At 47.8% G+C, this 19486-nt stretch overlaps 8 protein-coding genes across 8 annotated transcripts; 2 read left to right on the top strand and 6 right to left on the bottom strand.

The window, feature by feature from the left end:
• Window positions 1-1444: 1444 nt before the first annotated feature.
• Window positions 1445-2028, bottom strand: DFJ58DRAFT_846427 (uncharacterized protein; the record flags this gene model as incomplete). The annotated part of the gene is made up of 4 exons (XM_041393308.1): window positions 1445-1692; window positions 1749-1831; window positions 1872-1887; window positions 1914-2028. The coding sequence occupies 4 exons, from the start codon at window positions 2026-2028 to the stop codon at window positions 1445-1447; spliced, it is 462 nt and encodes a 153-aa protein (XP_041237645.1).
• On the top strand, window positions 1993-3419 carry DFJ58DRAFT_815548 (uncharacterized protein). Its single transcript, XM_041391711.1, has 7 exons — window positions 1993-2104; window positions 2172-2505; window positions 2569-2664; window positions 2720-2795; window positions 2845-3049; window positions 3109-3192; window positions 3251-3419. Exons 2-7 carry the CDS (start codon window positions 2453-2455, stop codon window positions 3274-3276), a joined length of 540 nt encoding a protein of 179 aa, XP_041237646.1. The 5' UTR covers window positions 1993-2104; window positions 2172-2452; the 3' UTR covers window positions 3277-3419.
• A 126-nt stretch (window positions 3420-3545) lies between these two features.
• Window positions 3546-6789, bottom strand: DFJ58DRAFT_668882 (1-phosphatidylinositol-4,5-bisphosphate phosphodiesterase 1; the record flags this gene model as incomplete). Its single annotated transcript, XM_041382741.1, has 10 exons — window positions 3546-3628; window positions 3679-4060; window positions 4113-4246; window positions 4296-4742; window positions 4793-4955; window positions 5013-5305; window positions 5362-5842; window positions 5879-6061; window positions 6112-6497; window positions 6555-6789. The coding sequence occupies 10 exons, from the start codon at window positions 6787-6789 to the stop codon at window positions 3546-3548; spliced, it is 2787 nt and encodes a 928-aa protein (XP_041237647.1).
• A 561-nt stretch (window positions 6790-7350) lies between these two features.
• Window positions 7351-8464, bottom strand: DFJ58DRAFT_815554 (uncharacterized protein). The gene is made up of 3 exons (XM_041391712.1): window positions 8033-8464; window positions 7855-7974; window positions 7351-7802 (listed from the first exon to the last, which is right to left on the bottom strand). Exons 1-3 carry the CDS (start codon window positions 8390-8392, stop codon window positions 7656-7658), a joined length of 627 nt encoding a protein of 208 aa, XP_041237648.1. The 5' UTR covers window positions 8393-8464; the 3' UTR covers window positions 7351-7655.
• A 357-nt stretch (window positions 8465-8821) lies between these two features.
• On the bottom strand, window positions 8822-9749 carry DFJ58DRAFT_815557 (translation initiation factor SUI1). Its single transcript, XM_041391713.1, has 5 exons — window positions 9679-9749; window positions 9516-9623; window positions 9343-9464; window positions 9213-9291; window positions 8822-9160 (listed from the first exon to the last, which is right to left on the bottom strand). Exons 1-5 carry the CDS (start codon window positions 9740-9742, stop codon window positions 8943-8945), a joined length of 591 nt encoding a protein of 196 aa, XP_041237649.1. The 5' UTR covers window positions 9743-9749; the 3' UTR covers window positions 8822-8942.
• Window positions 9750-10458: 709 nt separating this feature from the next.
• Window positions 10459-10686, bottom strand: DFJ58DRAFT_668851 (uncharacterized protein; the record flags this gene model as incomplete). The annotated part of the gene is made up of 1 exon (XM_041382739.1): window positions 10459-10686. A coding segment is annotated over one exon (228 nt), but the record flags the coding sequence as incomplete, so codon positions are not given.
• Window positions 10687-11858: 1172 nt separating this feature from the next.
• DFJ58DRAFT_815562 (glycoside hydrolase family 35 protein) lies at window positions 11859-16705 on the bottom strand. Its single transcript, XM_041391714.1, has 23 exons — window positions 16610-16705; window positions 16539-16561; window positions 16379-16453; window positions 15816-16310; window positions 15542-15759; window positions 15313-15489; window positions 15243-15254; window positions 15044-15180; window positions 14972-14991; window positions 14831-14916; window positions 14701-14778; window positions 14543-14648; window positions 14454-14494; window positions 14163-14403; window positions 13235-14110; window positions 13099-13184; window positions 12995-13049; window positions 12838-12940; window positions 12762-12789; window positions 12600-12705; window positions 12260-12547; window positions 12156-12209; window positions 11859-12108 (listed from the first exon to the last, which is right to left on the bottom strand). The coding sequence occupies exons 4-23, from the start codon at window positions 16226-16228 to the stop codon at window positions 11967-11969; spliced, it is 3267 nt and encodes a 1088-aa protein (XP_041237651.1). The 5' UTR covers window positions 16229-16310; window positions 16379-16453; window positions 16539-16561; window positions 16610-16705; the 3' UTR covers window positions 11859-11966.
• Window positions 16706-16830: 125 nt separating this feature from the next.
• Window positions 16831-19469, top strand: DFJ58DRAFT_145274 (P-loop containing nucleoside triphosphate hydrolase protein). Its single transcript, XM_041378871.1, has 9 exons — window positions 16831-17076; window positions 17123-17282; window positions 17334-17432; window positions 17538-17989; window positions 18038-18280; window positions 18331-18648; window positions 18696-18745; window positions 18797-19009; window positions 19059-19469. The coding sequence occupies exons 1-9, from the start codon at window positions 16874-16876 to the stop codon at window positions 19118-19120; spliced, it is 1800 nt and encodes a 599-aa protein (XP_041237652.1). The 5' UTR covers window positions 16831-16873; the 3' UTR covers window positions 19121-19469.
• The last annotated feature ends 17 nt before the right edge of the window (window positions 19470-19486 follow it).

Below are 19486 nucleotides of genomic sequence, written 5' to 3' on the forward strand. Positions count from 1 at the left end.
TTAGGCGCCACACTAAATGCAGGAACGAAATCTTATACTTGATATTGTAAAGAAGGATCCAGGTGTCCTATAAGCATACACCTATGGAGGCTTCTAAGTTTCGACGAGGGAGGTTGTTGTTGGGTCACGTAGCTGTACAAGTCGTCATTAGAGATAATTTTCATACTGAAGCTGTAGTGATACCTCAATAACGAGCATGACGATGGCGTGCACAGTGGGGTCTCGAATGACCGCATCCAATTCTACTATGCCGATGACTAGTAGGTTCCAATTTTGGCCAGTCTGTGATCGGATTGAGGGGCTGTTGGGAGGACAGAAAAATAGCCAAGGATATGGAACTTCATCTGGAAGAGAATTGACCTCGAGCGGTGTATATATGAAGACAATATCAGTCATTCATTCACAGTAGGATTCCGATAAGTAACACATGAGTCAGATTGACAATTGTTACGAAACTAAACCAAGCTCTATTGCGACAGTTAGCAAGTAGTCCAGATCAACACATGTGCATTATAACTTGTACCTTGAAGGAAGCCGGGGACAAACGAAGATATGAACGAGAGTAAGAATCTTCGCTCATCAAACATGATACCGCAAGCGCCTGCAAGGTCGTCTCTGCATTTCGAGAAGAGCGCACCAGCGTGTTGAACTCCTTGACATGACAGCTGTTGTTATTGGCTTGAGAGGCGAGGGATGCAGCACGTGGCTCTGTAATAGAGTGGTGCACTTTGGGTGTCAGGTTAGTCATTGTGGGTGATGATTTCGAGAGGAGACATTCAGAAGCCCCGATAATTCCGCTGATACTGACATCGTCGATGAAGCGGAAGTCTTTAAGATTTAGCCCGCGTCGAATGTAGGCTCAAATACTAATCCCGGATTTTCCCTGAACAGATCAAAGATGAGTGAAGCTAGCTAGTGTGTTGAATTCTATGGTGCCTACTGAAAGCACAGCGCTGGAAGTCAATGCTGCAACAAATCATATTTCCGGGAGGCTTGCGGTCAAAGATATGACCTGATAATCGATGTACATACCCTTCAACGTTCCGTGACTGCATTGAAGGGGCTAATGCGAACCTCAGGTCGGATACTGGATGCCTTGACAACGACAATCGGAGGTCCTGGATCACTGCTCACGTTCTCCGGTACGTATCTTGAGTCCAGTGGTAGGATTGGTTTGATGTAGGGTTTCTTCATTACTCCCCCTTGGTAGAATTGACCTCCTTCGTACCAAACGAGGGAATTTTGCGCTTGAGTTCGGCGAGCTGAATATCACTTGTCCCAAACAAGTACGAGTCTTTCTGACCGCCATAATCTCACAGCGACGGAAGGAAACGTAAGTAAGACTCGCTAAGAATATCCGACTCATTGTAATAATAAGCGGTTTTGACAACTTTGCTCCCTTGCCGAAGTCTACGACACACACAAAACACGCACCAGGTTGGAGTCACTGGATGCAGGAATGCCAGGTGGAAGTATGTGTACTGGGTATGAGTGAGTTGCGTACGTCTGCGATGGCTTTGAGGGCACCGAAGATGATGGCGGCTGCGGTTGCGTTCACATATCTGAGGAGAATGACCTGCAGGAAGACGGACATGAGTTCCGAGTAGCGCAGTGTTGGTGGACATGTAGAGGTCTCCATAGAGCGATTCAAGAGAGTGAGAATGATTCGTTGGATGCCGGCGTCACCAATGTCTGTTTGTTGTGGTTACGTTGAGTTGGAGTATATAAATTGGGTATGAATGACGCACCAGAGTTAATGAAGAGAACACGTTCAGACGGGTAAGAAGCGTCCGCGATGATAAAAGCGCGGTTGCATTGCGCATGTGGAGGCCTGTGTCAGTTTGTGGTAAGAATGCATATCCCTAACGCACTGCTTAGTTGGTAGATCTGATCAGAGTTGAAGTGAGACGTACCATCATGTTTATCTCGACGACTGGGTTGATGCAGAAATTCCCCGCTGCTGAAACTGCTACCACCCTGGGCCTCGATAGTCGGCGGACTAGCAGCAAAGAACGCAACTAGATACATGACGAATATACGTATAACGTCGTGAATCCAATTGAATGGAAAGGCCGAGTCTGTGAGTGCTGTAGAGACCTGTCAAGTCCAAATTTACATAAGTATGCATGTACCGCCGCTTACAAGTAATTAGAAATCTCCTCACGTCAAAGGTTTTTAATAGGCTTGCAGTCATTGGTGAGCGTTGAACTCTGAATCAGTCGTGATACTGCTGAATAGTACAGTACTGGTTTAGAGTCCTAGTGTTTGGTCAGTACATCCGACCTGCAGGCCCAGGCCTTGTGCACACTGCAAGCTGTTACTTTTTCAGGCGGTTACTATAATTGCCTCGTGTGTCCCAGGATTATTGCTTCCAGTCCACGCGCACCGGCACGTTTGTCAGAAAGCCATAATCCCAGTCCCCATTCAACCCATCACCGCAGACTTTCAAAGTATGTCCTCCAATAAAGGCGGCCCAAATCCCTACAACAACGGCGCTCCTCCCAAGTGAGATCACTATAGTTTTTGCGCGGGCAGGACGCTAGAAGACTCATGGATGGGCCACACCAGATACCTCAACGATTTTAGCAAAGCCCTTGCGAGCGAAGTTCGCATCTTGCTGGCAGAGGTAGGAAAGCTTAGGGATGAGCGCAGGCAGCTTCAATTGTACGTATCCGCCTTTATCTGTTCAATGTGCGCAGCTGATTGCCAACGCGAAAAGCGAAATTGCTGAGCTTATGGCCGTTAAATCCAAACATGGTGCAGGAGGTGAATATTCTCCTGATTGGAGGCCACCTGTGAGTGCTATGAGATCTTGGGGCATCACCAAACTCTGATGTCTTGTAGCCTCAGGAGCCGCCTCCGCCCCCACCCCCTGCAGCTTCGCCTCCTCCAGAAGAAGGCTTAACCGGCCCCGCCCGCCCAGCCTGGAGGGTCGTCCACAAACCACAAAGACGAGAAAAGCCGGCTCCCAAGAGTCTTCCTGCTCCGGCTCCCGTTCCTGCGATCGAACCTCCAAAGCCAAATCTGCCCGCATGGGCGCAATGGAGGCGTATGTGTTATATCGCTTCCGATTCACATCTCATGATTGAACGGATCTCCATGTTTTAGCAAATCCTGCGCACGTACCAGCACCGATGCCTGCGCCTGTTTCGCCCAGGCCTGTGACGCCGGCTGCACGTCCTGGTCTTTTCGGTATGTCAATGTGTCCCACGATTAGACTGTATTAACTTTTCTTTGTCTTCAATTCTAGGTCCACCAACTCCCCCACCGAAGTAGAATAAATCGAACAACTATAGAGCCCATGCATCTATATCAACCGATGTTTATATCCTTCATCTACTGTCATCATCTTGCATGCTCTTGGAAGTCTACTTGTCATTGTTATTTCTGAATTGTATGGTGTCCACTTGTGTGTGTACGCAGTTTATTTATATATCTTGACTACCACACAATTAATTATCTAAGGTGCCTATTCCTACTGCGTGATATATTCCACTTGTGAACTGGGCATGAGGTGTCGGTATACAATGAAGTTGGAGGTGACTTTAGTTGATAGCACACATTACGAAAAGAGTGGAAAAGAGGTACTGTGAGAGTTGCGTGTCGTGCAGAGGTAGATGCCGATAGCCTGCAGATGACGTCAATACAGAGTCACGCCACAGTCCTGAAAATACTGACCCATCGCCAAACTTCCAAGGCTGACGCAATACACGGCAATCGGCTCTTCATCGTTGTCGCCATCCCTGCGCACCGCGAAACGCACAAAGATCAAATCAAACATGTCGCCAACACAGTCGAATGGAAGGCTCAATGTTTCCTGCCAAACAGGGTTGAAGCCATTGTTCTTGACTGAATTGGTGCGTCTGGACAGGAGTCGGCCAGTTGAACCAGTTGAGGAAGGTGAAGGGGTTGCAGAAGAAGAGGATGAATGGTGACACGAGGCGTGAGGCCAGTCGGGAACGTGGATGGAAACTTCGACGTATGGGTCCACCATAGACTTTTCCATGATCTCGTGCCCGAGGGAGTCTTTCGGACGAGGTAGCTGTTGAGCGGAGATGACCTATGAAAGCATAAGAGTTGGTCGCATCAAGTACAGCGAGGAAAATACATACCAATATGTCAAGCGAATGTTGAGTATGACGAGATAGCAACTCCTTGTCATGTGTACGGAGGGCCAGGGGCTTCAAGACGTAGCCCGCTCGTCCGTTGCGCTGGAACATGGCATGGTTAATCATGTAACCTAGATCTAGACACCAATCAGCACCAATCGATGATAGCCAACCTTAGAAATGTACCGAACGTCTGACAGTTGATAGCCACGAGCTGCGCGCCAGCAGTCCAATAGCGATGCGGTAAGTAGTTAGACGAGTTCACTCTCAAGCCTTTTGGATATAGTCGAACCAGATGTGTCCTATTGTGCTTGATAAGATCTACCATTCCTTGCTTCATCGCCTTGTTAGCCGTCTTCTCTGAGAGAGAGAACATGTGTTCCGGTGCGTAGTGCTCTTTCTTGTTGATACCTCGGCACTTCACACCAACGGTGTATACAAGGAGACTCGCAACAGCGATCGACATCTTAACTTTGCCGACGTCACGAAGTTCCGGTCGAGCAGGGGGCTCAGACGTCGCTAAAGAGGTCACAGTCGGTACAGCAAGAGCAGCTACGCCAGACATATTGTGGGAATGTCCACCGCGAACACGACTGAATAGACTGCGGGCCTTCTTGAACTCGTCCTTCACCTCTATCGCATCCATTAGCCCCGAAAAAGTAGACTTGCTGCGCATATCTCACCGTTGATAGCATCCATTTCAAAGACCCTTAGCTTTGTCCGCTCGTCCCTGATGTCTTGAACAACATCTGAGTCTGTGGATGTTTCGGTAGAAGAGGACTCTATGTCGATGCTGACTTCTTTCGCACGAATAGATTCGTTCTCTGAGACATGGAGGCTCTTTGCCTAGAGGTGGCGATGTTGTAAACACGAGACTCCACCCATATGAAAAACAAAAACCACCTTCAACAGCACCTTCCCTTTCAGGTGCTCTGGACTTGGGAGAACTTCTAACGTCGGGCGCCCTTCCACAGGTGCACTGACGAGCGCATCTTGGAATACATCGCGCATGACCTCCACCATCATCTCCTGTTGCAGCACCGAACAGTGGATTTCGGCAGATATGATGATGGGGTATGGAGACGTAACGAAAGCATACTTTGCGATGGCTTCGCACACTTCTCTCACTGGAACTTTAGAAGTGAATGTCTTTCCATGGAAAATCATCGGTTCATTGTCGCCATCATAAACGTCAACTGTGACGGACGTAGGTGAAATGAGTCAAAGAAACTCCAGAAAAGATTGCACTTACTCTCGACGCTACGGCAACTGTGCAAAAGAGCCCGGATGTAACCCTCGATTGTACTAGAACCAACGAGTTGGTTGCCGGTAAGATATGTATTGTGCGAGGAAGAGATAAGATACTCCGAAAGTGGACGCGTCATATCGTGCCACACTTTGCCTTGCTGCTCTTTGAAAGCTGAATTGTCGGAAGACAAAAGAAATGAGGTAAAACTATCAAGTGACATGACCAGTCTGGGAGACCGACAAGATGCGGAAAGTTTGTGAGTTATGTAGGCCACTGATATGTCGATGGGAGCTATGAGGGGCTGTGAGATCACATTATCGGACGGGGGAGAAGTAGACAATGGAGGAGAAAGTAATCTTGAGGGCGGAGATGCGGGTCCGTCGGGCAAGGGTGGAGAGTATGGTGGGCTGGCATCCGATGAATCATCCGGTTTCTTGGCGTAATGCGCGAACAGTTCTAAGAGTTCAGGGCGGGACAGCGTAGACTGAATGATAATCAGTTTCGCAAAGCTGGATCAAACTGAAAAACATGCCTTCTGAGTATTACGCATGAAATGCTCAAAGACGTTAAAATCAAATTGCCCGTCGTTGCTATAGCACAGTTTCTTGTACAACAGGGCGATATCCGGGCGCGCCTTAAGCAGTTTGACAAAGCGCTGAAAGTCAGAGAAGTTAAGAAAACTTTGGCACTTCGTGTCTGCTTGCTGCGCAGTTGTGAGCTTTTTGTGCGAGAGGATAAATGATTTTTTCCCACCTTGAACAGCCGCTTCAGCTCCTCTGTCGAAGTATGAACATTTAGGCGTCTGCAGAGCTTCTCCACTTCATCAAAGCGCAACTTATGGTCGCTCGACTGATCCGATGCCGTCCAGTACTGCTTCTCCCAGATCGCATGTCTGATCTCTTCATTCCCAAGACCCGTCATAAGTTCTTGGCGTATTGCATAAAGCTTCCTCAGTGTGATGTCCCACATGCGGAATACATCCTTGGTTGAAGAGATCAGGTGAAGGGTTTTATAGGCGCCATTGAGAATGTAGATGATGGTAATCCATCTGTCTTCATAATCTTGCGCAAGTTGGAATTGTTGGCGATAATAACGGGCGTCAGATGAGAAGCGAAGCTCCTTAATATTCTCGATAGGGACTGCAATGGTTCAGTATGTCAACAGGCCAGAGGAGAGTCGCAAGTCAAAGCACGTACTGATCCGCAGTTTCTTGGATTGCCATATGATCTGACCTTGATCAGGATCGAGTTTAAATATATAACTTTTCTGCTTTCCAGGAGATATTTTTGTCATGTGTACTCCTTCTCTTAGCAGTAGAGGAACAGTTCCGTCGGCCATGGATATCGATGACTTTTCAGCGATGCGTTGTGCGGGTGGTGCGACATCAGAGCTCGTTGTGCCTGGTAAATTGGACACGGCAAGCGTCGTCATGGGTTGCTCTTCCGATGAAGAGAATATTGAGCTAGGCGTACTCGTTGAGTCAGAAAGTGGAGGACGTTGATCATCCTTCCTATTATGGCGAGCATCTTGACTCCTCGATCGAATACTCTTGACAATTGGAGCCGTTTTCGCCTTGAGAAAACCTATCATAGAATCTCTTAGTCTCCCATTCCCATCATCCAAGTTTTTCGTGTGTAAGGCCATTCCCTCGTCTGGAGACAGGTCTGGTGCGACAATTTGCAGTGCTTCCTGCGCAGCTAGCGTGGGTAGGCCAGTACTTGTTAACAAGCCTTTGGCACGTTCTAGGATGTGTCTCGGAGTTGTTATCTGCCTCTCTACAGTAAGTCTTGGTCTACTGTGGTCGCTCATGGATGTCTGAGGTCAGAGAGTGACGCTTTGACGCCGAGAATGTTCGTAGCGCATGTGTGATATCTCTAGCAGAGCCGTAATGGAAGTACAAGCCTTGGCGGTCGTACTGCGCACTGCCTATTGATGGATTTAGAGGAATGGAAGCCCAATCCCGGATAGTAGAATTTCATCGCACCCGTGTGGCACGTTTGCAACGCTGGCAACACGAGGGAGGGTACAAATGTAGTAATAAATCAATCTATGTCTATATATACAAATTTATAATTATGGCTAATACGAGTCCCTGTGGTTAAATCATGTACTTCTATCTTGTCAGTTGTGAGGAGTGTCAGGGTAGGGATCGTGAAGAGACGATCTATGATAAAGTAAAAGTTACAGTAAGAGACGAAATATCTAGGGCTACATGTGCACGAGTGTTGTTGCTGTGTTAGGTGTGAGTTGCGAGAAGACATGCGGCGATGACCAATGAGTCGAGTTCACGACTCCGCTTAACGAAAGTCGACAATGACCTCAGCCAACCACACGTCATCATAGACGTTCCAGAGGGCCGAGAGCATGAGGCGATTAAAACCAATTCCACCATTTCCGAAGCGCCAACTGGCGCCATGCTGTGCAGGGGGGTAACCTTGCAGTTCCTGTGGAAATGCTGTGAGTGTGAATACGACCGGAACTGAAGAAAGGACAAACCTCAATGAAGCGCGCAAATGCATGTGCAACTTGAACGGCCAGTTGCCCACGGGTGAGAGGACCAGCTGGAGTATGAATATCAAGGGGGTAACTGCGATCAAGATGCTCATACCCCGGCCACTAAAGTGAAGATAGAGATCAGGCAACAAGTAATAATGCATGGCATGAGTTAACTTACCAAGATCTTGAGATTGACTCTGCGAAAGCCAAGAGATCCGCTCATTTGAGCACCAACGCCGTCATTCGCACCGACGAGCATACGTTCCAGTGCACCTCCTGAACGAGCCAGCAATTCACACATAGGAACGCCAAGACCATGTGAGGGAGCCCCATGAAGGTCAAAAGTGACGGCAGGACAAGGAGGGGAACGACGAGATGTCGGCACCTTCGATAATGGCGCCTGAGGCAGGCGTCGGTGGGTGGGCGGCATAGATTGAGCGAAGAGAGGTTGATATGCGGAGCAGGCACCAGCAAGAGCAGTGTATGATGAGCGAATGTTGCTGGGAACGGGGGGATGAAGAGGGTTCATGTAAGACATTGCAGAAAGTTATGCGTGTGCAGGGAAAGAAAGATTATTGGGATGAGTACTTGGTGACGACAGAACATGTAAAACTAACCTTCAATTTATACCAGCGTATGTCAAAGAGGGACACAAACTCATATGGGTGGCTCGAGCCAACACCGTCAAAGGTACGTAGTCAAAGCGATTGCTGCAGTTTGTGTAAACCAAAAGAAGTGTGCACATCTTTGTGGAAGGTTGCCTTACGATTCGCGTGTCCGCGAACTCTTTGACTTATGCTTTGATGCGAGTTCTTTCATAAATGTCTGCTTTGAAGATAGCGCCTCCTATTGCTTTGAGCATAGTAGTATGTGATGTGAAAAGGATAAGTTGGCACGAGGCAGTACAGTCCGAGGTCTTCTGTGAATTCCCACAGTAGTTACTATGATACTTACACCCTCGATAAGATCACAATCGCGAGCTTGGGATGACTCATACGATCTGGAGGACTCGGGAGTTGGAATGGATACATCAATCACTACGGAAATTCAAGTCGTACAACCACATCCGATGGACTTCAACGATACAATCATTCTGCAGCTTTCTTCTTCTTCTCTTCAACGATTACAACATTCTCCGCAGGCACGCCCTTCAATGGACCAGCTCCGCCTTCAATAAGCTCCAAAACGTCGTCTGATACATCTCCCTGCACTACGATCTCATCCAGTCCCTGGGCGTTCTTGGTGACGGATGCCCCAGTAGCGAACTTCTGTGCAAGGAATTTAGCAGCTTTCTTCAAGTCAATGTCTACATGTAATTTATTTCATTTAGTGGGTTGCCCTCAAAGCGATAAACATACCAAATGCCTCAAGGCCATGGATAGCTGTAACGTGTTTCCGTTTGTTACGCTCGATGCGTTTGATTGACACTTGCGACGCCTGGATGGATTTGAGTGATGAATGTGTAATCCAAGTAGCTCAAAAACGTACCATCTTTTTCTTATGCGCAGCATCCGCCTTTGCCTCAGCCTTTGCCTCCTTTTTCGCAGTGTCCTTCTCGAGTTTTGCCTGCGCCTCCAAGCTGAGGGTACCAATCTTTGACTGAAGAGCCTCTTCAAGATCATCGCGATTAGTAGAAACTAGTACTGAGATGAAATGCTTACCATCAGAGTAGTACTTTTCAAAAAGCTGAGAGTGTGCTCCCTGTAGCCATTCCTTGCATCTCGTCAAGCTGGAGCCAAATTCACAGTATTCGGGAGGAAATGTGCAGACTAAGAAATCGACGTACATCAGTAACACGGGTTAAATAATGAAAATCGTCTTTACTTTGGCAGTACAGGACCTCTATCGGACGAACAGCCTGGGGCTCTTGTTGGTCTGAGGAAGACATGATATTGGTAGACACGTGACTTATAGGCCATCACGATCTAACCGACATACGATCGCAAACATCATCGTCGAACGTTAACCTAGTGCTTCAATCCTTCCGCATATACTATCAACTATGCCTTGTGGTTTGTGGCACCATTAGTACATAGCTTTTTAGCCTTCAAAAGGAATTTCTTGGTGACGAAGGAAGTTCTTCCTTGAGATTTTTCCAGTTTCGCAATCTCAGTAACGTTTGTTTATGTAAAATTCATTTGCTGGGCGCTAAAAGTGAGTGACACAGCGCTTCACAGTAAACAGCGGTGTTCCTAACAGAAGAAAACGAACGTGATTATCAAAGCGATATAAGAATGGACAGGACTAGGACACAAAGCTCATCTCTCCAGACATGCGTCATCGGATGGAGTCTCGTCAGATGAACTCGTGCAGCGGTGCTATTAGCACCAGAATCTACTTGTGCCTAAGGGTGGATAACAGGGACGTGCTCAGATCTAACCAGGGCATCTAAGCGCTGAAGTTCTAGTCCCTTCAATTTGATTTTGCCGATAGGGACAAGGACCCTCTGCAGTCTCCGGGTCGCCTCCTAGCCTGAGTTGGTTGATATATCGAGTGTGTACCAATATCGAACAGGCCCACATAAATTTCTCAGACAACGTCGGCGCTGCGCACGATTTGTCCACCAAGCGCGCCCGCACAAACACGGGCGCTCCGGTTAACCTCTCACCCGAGATAATCCATGTGACGAGTAGTAGAATCCAGTTCGCAGGTGTTTAGAGTGAATGCCGCGTTTTGAAGGTTTCCGTATTCATCCAACACTTCTTTAGCTTCCTGGGAATCCAGTATTTCCCGAGGCCAGCGCACGTGAAGAAGTTGAAGCTGGACAGCAATGAACCACCATATCGCGGCAATGGTAATTGGAAAGGAGCTCATAAACGCGTCACCTTCCGTTAATAGGATGAGGTATCACTGTGGAACCGGGATTGTAACTGCGTCGAATTTCGGATATCGGTAAACACCAAGCAGACATGCCCTATGGGCGGTGGCACCTCCCATTCTAAGCGAGTGATAGTCATGGCCAGACAAACTTTCGCCTGCCCAGATACTACAGACAGCGGCACCTTGTCCTTTTTGCCAAGCGCTAAAATCGGGCACGAGTGTCGCCAGAGATCCATTCTTCCCAGTGGTGTCAGCGATTCCGTTTGTAATTCCATTCACATTTGTCCAAGAAGTACGAACACGCTGTTGGCCAGTCTTTTCGGGAACATCGTGGGTAGAAGTAGCCATGAGATCTAACCCAAGAACAGGAAGATGAGAAAGCCGAGAAATGTTGACAAGTACCCTGCCGTCTTCATTCTCTTCGCGTTGTTCTGCTTGAAATACAATTTTTGGTTGCGAAGAGGTCGGCTCTGGTCGAGGAACTTTAAGTCACGATTGAAATTGCTGCAGGAGCCATGAGAAATCATCTGTACATGTTCTAGATGTTAATGCATACCAATTTGTGCTATCGACTCCCCAACGATTGCTGTACCTTGACGAGTGGCAGAGGGTGGAATACGATCATTGCCGTGTCAAAAATGTATAAATGGCGGATTCGCCATGATGTAGGTGTAGCGGCATTCTCAGTTGTGACGGACCACGGATGTTTGAATTCGGAACTTTATCAAAATGAACACTATGCAGGTACTAGCGTAGGGGTTCCAAGGGCGCACTTGAACTTGAAGGGTCCTATCGGCCCTTTCCACAGCTTAGTCAGCACGTAGACTAGGTTTCGCCATGTTCGTAGCTAGCATCCATCATCATCTCAGCTTGTCTGCCTTGCTCTGGCTTAGGCCGCTGGCCCTGCTCCAGCGTTAGCCCAGCCTGAGTACTGAGCGAGGGTTGTTTGCCTCTATTGAATTGTAAAGCTGCTGACTAAGCTCTTGCACCCTCATTTCAATTATTACCGTGACCCAGTTTGCTAAACCATGTTGAAAATTAACCGTCTTACAGCTTAAGCCCATCGCCTGATACACGACCGGTGTCCAACTCGAGATGATCTATGAAGAAGCAAAACACCCACATTATCTCCTTACAATATAAGGAGATTTCATTCTATTTTCGAGTTCTTCGATAGATCATAGTTTGTTGGGAAGCTATCTATCATTTTTTGACTTGGAATACCAAAGGTCTTATCGACAAAGATGCATCGTAAATATGATAGTGCAACGTTTTGTCCGAGCGTTCCAGACCTATGACCGTCCTTCAGGTGACCAAGGAGGGTTGTTAGTCTCAATACCGCCGACGCCACCTTCGTAAACGCCTTCAATGGTGACCTGCAAAGTTGGAGTGACAGCTGTCGGTTCCATAGCCCACAGCGCGACGGCAACAGTACTATACGGAAGTCAGTAATCATCTCACGGTCATATCAGGGGTCGTACTTTGTGCCGTTGTAGTCCAGAATACCTTGCTGGACAGGGAACTGATACTGGGGCCTGTACCTTTCTATCAGCCCGGTTCATGTGACAAATTGAAACAGACGTACCCAAGGTTGGACACCCTCTTACCCATCATCCATCCGTTGACGTATAATCGAGATCGATAAGGTTGAGAGGTGTTATCAAACACGAAGGACATTGGAACATCAAATCCATCCGGGATGCTTAAGTTGAACGTCGTAACAAAGAACCCAACACCGGCAGCGGCGTTGGGCAGACCCTCAGAGAGGTCTCTCAGCGCCCAAGAAGAGGTATCAAACCCAGGTAAATGCCAGCCCATGCGTTCACCATAAAGACCTCCTTCATTCAGCACCCCGCGCACCTTGTCGAGATAACTGTGTCGTCATGAGCTGACGAGGTGGTCATGCCCGAAAAAGGAAAACGTACTTGGTATATCCGCCAATTTTACCCTGAACCTTCCATTCACCGAACTCTCCGGTATTGAGCATGAAGCCACGGACACCACGAGGGGATTTCTCTTCATCAACAACAGCTGAAATCGTCATCAACATCAGAATCGATTCGGTCTGAGTTCAATGTGTGGCTTACAGCCCGACTCATTGAGGCCCATATTATCCTAGATCTGTCATCAGTGGCAATGACAGCCTAGAATATGAGAACCTACCTGAAGGATAGTAATGACGTTATCTTGCCCGTAAAGCAAAGATCCCAGAGGGAAGTGGAACTTATCATCCGTTTCTTCCAGAATATTTTGGTTATTTGTGGAGCTATGTAACTGGGGTCAGTAACACCCTCAGATCGTATCCATGATAATTATTTACTTTCCGTAGGATGTGTTCAAGAACACGTCATTCACCCAGACAGTGGCAGCGAAAGCTAATTGACGTAATTAGTATTCATACCTCTTTTACTCCTTTAGACCCACCTTCGCCGCCATTGATGGAGAGATTGACAGATTGTGTATTTTCCGTGGCATTGAAGTGCCCACGCCAAAGTACGATGTTCTCGCAGCTGTTAGTCAATGAGCTATAATAGAGGATGCAGACCAGTCGATGACTGACTATTCATAGTCACAGCCATAGAGAACCCTCCCATCGCCGTAGTAGGGCTTGAAGGGTATGTTCGTGGTGGTATGGTTAGCAAGAGTCCAATCGGTATCAGAGAATCCGCTGTGGATTTCTGGCAAACTGTCTGCATATCTCCAGTTTGTAAGTGCGGGTGGAACAAAGCCAAGCACCGTGGATGAGGGCTTCAGTTGAGCAACAAAGCCTCCCTGGGTGGTCAAATTTGAGACCGCAGCGGCATCGGCTGAGATAGGAATTCCGTTCCATGTAACGGTCTTCACGTCATCTGGCGCAATGACTGTAAGTTGAACGCTGTCATTTAAGTCACCACGGAGGGCGAGCGTCGATCCAGTGATTGTAGCGTTGCGAACCAAATAAGGACCTCCAACCAGGACGGAGGAATTCGTGCCAAACTGCCAATAGTTGGCAAGCTCGACAGAATCATTGGCAGAGATTTCGGGCGACCAAAAGGTTCCAGCGGTGTCGGTATCACTATAGAGGACAAGCTGCTCACTGGAATCCCAAATCGTGATGAGTCCTTGAATGCCCGGAAGGAAAGTGACGGGAGTGACGCCATTCGAGGATAACAAAGAAACCCCTTGCCCTTGTATGCGAGGTGTACCATTCAATGTCAGAGCAGCCTCTAACTCAGATGTAGGGTCGCCGTAGAGGAACAGTACATCTCTCCCACCAATCTGGCCGGCAAAAAGAACCTGCGCTGTGGAGTAGAGAACCTTCGATGACGAGCCAAATGAATAATCAGTGACGATAATTTTTGATTGTCTGCCCCCGAGTGTAATTCCGGATGTGAAACGGGGGACCTCAAAGTTACCAGCAGAAGTAGTGACATTCAGCTTGAAGGTGATTGCATCCCTAACGGAATTGTAAACACTCGGCTTAATGTGACGGCATAATATAAGCTCACGTTGTTGTGGAATCCCCTTGCCTTGCAATGTAGAACGACGCCGCTGAGTCGGGGTTCCTTAACAGAGTTACGAAGGCAGCCGGATTGGAGACGAAAACCATGCCGCCAGTACTGTTTCCAACCCAGTCCGTCTTATAGAAATCTGGGGAGCTTCGCAAGAAGAGACCCTGGCGTTTAAGTTCCGGATACTTGACAGTCAGCTCCCTGTTCTCAGCAATGGCACTCCCATAATCGTATGAAGCTGCTAGCCGATGAGCTAGTAATTTCACTGTTAGAGGGATAGAACTTCACTGTAAACTCCGGGGAAAGGAAGGGCACCCCATGAAGTTCCTCTGTAAGCGTGTTGAGCTTCACACCAAGTACAAGAATGAAAGGCTTACCCATATAGCATGTAGTAGTTGATTAGTTTTGCGTTGGATGCCCAAAGATTGAGGTTGAAGACATTCTCGAAATTGGCTCCCGTGAGTATACGGCATTGATCATAACCTGACAGGAAGGTCATGTGAAGGCATAACCAAGGCGTAGACTAATGATTTACCTGGTGCCGTTGGACCCCAAGCATCGAAAGAACCACCCTGGAACTCTGGGAAATACCAAGGTTGACCAGGATCAACAGCTGAATACTGACTTAGTATCAGAAGTAAGAGGTACCAGTATAAATCACATACACTCATGATAGCTATAATAGTTCGTGACGACCGGGCTCCATACGTCTGGGCTGGAACAGTCAAACCCTTGTGGGTAGGAATCCAAACTTGAGGACAATAATTGTGTCAACGCGAGTCCAAGTGTCACATGAATGGACTTGCCCGTAGATATTCACGGCACCCTGCACGTAGTGGAACTCAATATAACAGTCATCTGGAAATAGTTCAGCTTACCGTTCCATTGATCCACGCTCGATTTTCTCCCGGATCGTTAGCGGTCAACGGGACGACAATACCAGAGTTCAAATAGACAGTTTCCAGCTCGCGAAAGTATTCTGCATCCGTGGCTGGTTCCTGGGAGTATTCATTGTCTTTATGTCGCAATTAAGCTCAATTTGATCGTATGGGTACACCAAATGTAAGGGCTACTGACCGACTTGGATTGCTAAGAATGAAGTGACTATCAGACAAGTTAATGTAAAACATGATCAAGGCCGGCTTGCCTATTACCGGTCCGCCTTGGGTCACTTGGTAAGGAATAGTTTCAGAGATGACACCTTGCACGTAGTCCTGCCAAGCTGCGTGCCAGTCCGTCGCGTTCGTCCGCAGTTCGCCTGCAACTTCTGATGTTATCCAGTGTGCAATACCTCCTGCAGTTGTCTCCGCATTGATATAAGGCCCTGATTCTCATTAGCATCAACCCCTTCAAAATACAAAGGATCATATACATACCTGGACGGAGAACAATCCATATGCCAGTCTGTCTCGCAGCCTCGTAAAGGGGCTCCAAAGCGCGGTAATCATTGAAGTCGACAACGCCAGGAGAGGGATTGATCAGAGCCATGTGGGAATAAACACTGATGGCGTTAAATCCAGCAGCCTTCACTTTCTGAAGGATATCAAGCCATAGTCCAGGTACAGGTAGTCGAAATGTGTGAAACTCTCCTGAACTGAGTGAACAACGAAAATGTATCAAATGTGATTTGAGTGTTCATCGAGTACTCACTGGATGAAAACGCGCTGCCCTTTGATAATTAAACTATACTTGTCCCACAGGACATCATCCGTACGTCCGTTTCCAGTGAAGCCCATGCCTACCGGCATATCTACTACTGGTTCTGCCCTCGAGAAATCAAGATGAGACGCCGGGGAGATGATGTTCGAGGGCCTGACTGGTAATACCAGAACGCACAGAACCGAGAGAATGACAACAAGGACCCATGACAGTCCACGACGTTTTTGGAACCTAGACGATGCAAGATTACTGAGGGGTAGCATATCTGACTGCAGCAACTTGGGACCCACTGCCTCAAGCGTTGCTTTTCCCTTCTCAGCGCTCCCAGGTGCATTTATACCGCGCTCCGAGTCTTGAAGTAGGGTCGTGTTGCCAGCATCCTCGGATAAAGTTCTGAGTCGCATGACTCCAACCTATCACACGCGAAGCACTTTATCGCGGTCCGCTGTGCTACGCGTTACGGGAGAATGTTACAGCCTGGATGAACTGAATTCCGAAGGTGCAGGAAGTTTGTCAGTTCCGAGTCATATGACATAGACTCCAACCATGCATACCTCGAGTTATAGCAGCACTGATCTGAGCCAAAACTTAGCGGTGAATCAAATAATATGATGACGGCCGTCCTTAGCCTTGTGTCCCACAACGAGTCGGAGTGAGTCGAAGAAAGGGTGTACGTTATGGTTCATTATTCAATTTCCGCATGGCCGTTCTCACCAAATGATATGGTAGATCTGTCGCTGAAAAGACTTTGACAATTGGACTTCGTGAGACCTCAGAAGTCTTACCGTACTTATAAATACAGTAACGGGTGTTCTGCAGGGAGGAGTTCAACGGACCGCCTCAATTCTCCCTTATAGTACATGCCGAAATATCGGACGAGGCTGAGCGCTGATCGATATGCACCGTGACCTGAGACTCTAATGATCCGCGCTTCGCGTTTTATTATGTAATTATTCAAATAATCGTTTATCAAATCTTAGATCATAAATCTTTGAACTCCGAACATGATCTTTGCAAGAAATTGATTTCTATCGTGCACATCATTCACGATGCCTCCCTCAGCGTCAAAGCAGAAGAGGCTCGCAGAAAAGGCTGCAAAGCAATCTGCAAAGCACAATGGCACAACTTCGACGTCTACACCCAACGACTCTATGCCAGGCAGCATGTCTCATACCCCACTCACCAGCATTTCTGCCGCCAACAGCACGGATGACTTGACATCCATGGCCAAACTCCAGATCGCCACTGATAGGTGTGTATTATGTCTATTGTGATGGAGGATCCTGATCCGGCTATAGGAGTGCAGCGGGAGTGCTTGTGTCAGACGTGAAAGGCAGAGATATTAAAATCGATTCCTATACCTTATCATTCCATGGTCGTCTGCTCATCGAGGGTGCAGAAATTGCCCTCAACTATGGACAGCGCTATGGTCTGTTGGGTGAGAATGGGTCTGGAAAGGTATAATTGATTATTCCTTCTGGATCTTACCATCTTATGCTTTCCCCCCAGTCTACCTTCCTCCAATCCATCGCAGAGCGCGACATTGAAATTCCACCACACATTGATATCTACCTCGTCCGTGGTGAGGCAGAACCATCCGATGTCAATGCCGTTGACTTCATCGTGGCCTCCGCTCGTGAAAAGGTCGCTAAACTCGAAAAGCGCATCGAAGATCTCAGCATCGCAGATGATGTTGATGACGCCGCCCTGGAGGCCGCGTACGAGGAACTCGAGGAGATGGATCCAAATACATTCGAGACCAAGGCTGGCAGTATCCTCCATGGTCTTGGTTTCAGCCAGGCAATGATGGCCCGTCCTACAAAAGATATGAGTGGTGGTTGGCGTATGCGCGTCGCCCTTGCGCGTGCACTCTTTGTCAAGCCACATCTGCTCCTCCTTGATGAGCCGACGAACCATTTGGATCTCGGCGCTGTCGTTTGGCTTGAAGCATATTTATCAACATACAACCACATTCTCGTTATCACCTCGCATTCGCAAGATTTCATGGACTCCGTCTGTACCAACGTCATGGATTTGACGATGAGCAAGAAGCTCGTCTACTATACTGGTAACTACACCACCTACGTACGCACTAAGCAGGAGAACGAAGTGAATCAGATGAAGGCATACCACAAGCAGCAAGAAGAAATAGCTCACATAAAAAAGTACGTCTAATTCTTCCTCGCAATTCACCATTGACTGAACGCTGTCAGGTTCATCGCTTCCGCTGGTACATATGCCAACCTCGTTAAGCAGGCCAAGTCGAAACAAAAAATTATCGACAAGATGGAGGCGGCGGGACTCGTTGAAAAAGTCGAGACGCCTCGGCCGCTGCGCTTCCACTTCGAGGATATTCGCAAACTCCCTCCTCCCATTATTGCATTCGACGAAGTCGCCTTCTCATACTCGGGCAAACCTGAAGATTACTTGTATAAAAAATTGTCGTTCGGTATAGAGTGTGTCTTTTCTTCCTATCTCAAGTCTTGTCCAGCTTACTCGTATGTAGTATGGACTCTCGTGTAGCCATTCTCGGTGCAAACGGTGCCGGAAAATCGACACTCCTCAACCTCGTCACTGGTGTCCTACAACCCTCTCAAGGCACTGTTTCCAAGCATGCTGCACTCAAACTCGCCAAGTACAGCCAACACAGCGCGGACCAGCTACCATACGATAAAAGTCCGATTGAGTACTTCCAATCACTCTTCTACGAGAAGTACCCCGAGAAAGACGCTATGGCGTGGAGACAGCAACTCGGCCGTTTTGGCTTGAGCGGTGCGCACCAAACGAGTGTCATTAGCAATTTGTCGGACGGGTTGAGAAACAGGTAAGCAGTCTAATATGAATACTGATGTCAAACTCACAGACGTTCAGAGTGGTATTCGCACAGCTCGCGATGGAACATCCTCATATCCTGCTTCTTGGTTTGTTCTTTTACTCGCTTTCTGACAATCCGCTGATCAGTGGCGAGACAGATGAGCCGACGAACCATTTGGATATGGCTTCCATCGATGCGCTCGCGCTTGCAATCAAGGACTTTGAAGGTGGCGTGGTGATCGTGTCACATGACTTCCGTTTGATCAGTCAAGTTGCTGAGGAGCTTTGGGAAGTCGCTGATAAGACAATTCGCAATCTAACGAAGGAGGATATCAGCATCGTTGACTATAAGAGGAACCTTGTGAAGCACAGTACGGTTTCACTCCCCCCTCATCTGATCGCGTACTGATCGTCGTGCAGGTGAGGCCCAATTGGAAAAGGCCAAGCTCATCAGCAAGACTACCACTAAAGGCAAGACATAGCGAGTGTCACAGTTCCGTTTCATGTGTACATCTAAGTATATGTACATACCGTACACTGCGCCCCTTACATGGGCCACACACATGTCTTGCCATTGTAGTCACGCCTTTTTTCATTCGATTGTTGCACAACTAACTGGATCTGATACTTGTATGTTTGTCATGTCCACGTTTTCGCTTTTAGATGTTTTATTGACGATCGTCCCTACTTACTGAGGTCGGGCCCTAGCAAGGGAGCTCACGTTTAATGTAGTCAGTGTTTAGCAATGATTAGATTGTATGATGTCCGGGCCAGTTGAATCGTATGAAGACCCGTACCAATAAATGTGTTATAGATTCTGGGCCCAACCTACCCTAGCACCGCCATAC

Source organism: Suillus subalutaceus (assembly GCF_016647625.1).
Source record: "Suillus subalutaceus strain FC151 chromosome Unknown DFJ58scaffold_172, whole genome shotgun sequence".
Lineage (NCBI taxonomy): Eukaryota > Fungi > Basidiomycota > Agaricomycetes > Boletales > Suillaceae > Suillus > Suillus subalutaceus.